The 2,283-nt window shown below is 36.8% G+C and overlaps 1 protein-coding gene across 1 annotated transcript; it reads right to left on the reverse strand.

The window, feature by feature from the left end:
- Positions 1–985: 985 nt before the first annotated feature.
- Positions 986–1,979, reverse strand: LOC140524925 (olfactory receptor 13A1-like). Its single transcript, XM_072639811.1, has one exon. The coding sequence runs from the start codon at positions 1,910–1,912 to the stop codon at positions 986–988; it is 927 nt and encodes a 308-aa protein (XP_072495912.1). The 5' UTR covers positions 1,913–1,979.
- Between the last annotated feature and the right edge of the window lie 304 nt (positions 1,980–2,283).

Consider the following 2,283-nt stretch of genomic DNA (forward strand, 5'->3'; position numbering starts at 1 on the left):
GCATGTATATATTTTGGCTCCAGTACTTTTTGCCCAGATATTCATGAAGTGTAAAAATAATAGCTAATATTGATATAGCTCTCTTTTAGATTTAAAAAGTACTTTACATATTTATTTTCTCACTAGATTTTCACATTGATCCTGTGAGAAGGACAATATTATCATCCTCATTTGACCTATGAGGATGCTGAATTTGACTAAGGTTGAATGAATTGTCTAGGGTCACACAACTAATAAATATCTGAAGTATCATTCAAACTCAGGCTTTCCTAACTCCAGGGTCAATGGTCTCTCCATTATGCCACCTTACTACCTTTACACAAAACCAGCAGCACAGATTGGTTGAAAAGTAGAATGTACATAAAGGGATGATGGAAAACATAAATAAAAGCATATTATTTTAGATAGTGAAATTGCAAAGAACTTTAAGCTTGAAGGTAAGTAATTTGTTTTTTATTTTCCCGTATGTCATAAGGATCTTCTAAAATGTTTTCTTGGAAAATGGTATGATTAAAGTCTGGACTTTAGGAGAGTTATGTATAAAGAATAGATTGCCAGGAGAAGGGAGGAAGACATTAGAAGCAAAAAGAATAAATCATGGGGATATGACCTGGGATGTATGATTTGAGTGAAGAGAAGAAAAATGGTGTGAGAGATATTGTGGAATAAAAATAGACAGAATTTGGCTAGCAATTGATTCAATGTGAACAAATGATAAGAGGGCAAAGATAGATAAGTTTATGGTGACTGAGAGGGTGTTGTGTGGCCCAAAACTGAAATAAGGAAGTTGAGAGTACAACAAGGATGTGATGAGGATCAAAGTGGTCACAGACACCCATTCTAGTTCTGGGATTCTGAGTAAAAATTATTATATTAATCCAATAACTAAGGCTCAAAGAACCTAAATTACCTTTTACATGATATTTTTATGCTGGAATTTCAAAAATATAATTACAACCAAGTCGTGTGAACAAATTACAATTATTTATTTAATAAATGGAAACATTTTCTTGAGGGCTCTTTTGAAATCCTTATTGCGTAGAGTATAAATGAGAGGGTTTAAAGTGGGGCTGATAGTGGTGTATAGGACAGCAACTACTTTGCCATTATCCATGGAGGACCCAGAGCCAGGGAGAATGTATGTGTATATAACTGTGGTATAATATATAGTGACCACAATGAGGTGAGAGGAACAAGTAGAGAAGGCTTTCTTCTTGCCCTCTGTGGTGCGGATCTTCAGGATGCTGGAAATGATGAAGCCATAGGATGCCATAGTGAGCATAAAATTAAACACCCCAAAGTATATATCTGCAATGACTATCATGATATTGTTCAGGTATGTGGAGGTGCAGGAGAGCAGTAGCAAAGTGGGGATTTCACACAGAAAGTGTTTAATTTGATTTGGACCACAGAAGATTAACTGTATCATAAGGCCAGTGTGTACTGATGAGCTGATGGTACTAACAGCCCACACACTACCAGCTAGGAGGATACAAACCATTCTACTCATCATGGTAGTATAATGGAGGGGGTGGCAGATGGCCACATACCTGTCATAAGCCATCGCTGTGAAAAGCAGGAGTTCAGCACCCAAAAACCATGTAAGGAAAAACAACTGAGTTATACACCCAGCATAGGAGATGGATTTTTTGTCTGCAAGGTTCTCCAGCAATTTGGGCAGAACTGTGGTTGTGCAGCCAATATCTAAGATGGCCAGGTTGGCAAGGAAAAAATACATGGGAGTGTGAAGACCTGAATCTAGGCTGATGGCCACCACAATGAGAGCATTGCCTGCTAGGGCCATGATATAAAGGAAGAAGAAGATGAAAAAAAGGGCAGTCTGAAGTGGAGATGTCTCAGAGAAACCCTGCAGGATAAACTCAGTCACCATTGTTTGATTGTTCACTTCCATTCGACCAGACGATGCCTCCTAGATCTGCCAGTGGATGTCTTCCAAAGGACAGGCTTCCTCATGTGATAATAAACATATCTGCCGAACTTCAGCAGAAACAAATATACATATTTACATTAAAATTCAAAAAACTCTTTCGGGTAGAAATAAATAGGTTTTAGTTCATATTACAAAATTAGAATTGTTACTAAGTGGTGAAAACACATATTGAAAATAACAACATTAGCAGTTTCTCCAAATGAGATTAATGTAAAATTCAAACCCTAGTCAATTCCTTCTACCTGTGATATCAATTCCCTAACATATACATACTTTTCTTTTACCATTTTCTTCTGTTTTACATTATAATCTTTTCCCATTGTTCTGTCTTT

Source organism: Notamacropus eugenii, chromosome 1, assembly GCF_028372415.1.
Source record: "Notamacropus eugenii isolate mMacEug1 chromosome 1, mMacEug1.pri_v2, whole genome shotgun sequence".
Classification (NCBI taxonomy): Eukaryota; Metazoa; Chordata; class Mammalia; order Diprotodontia; family Macropodidae; genus Notamacropus; species Notamacropus eugenii.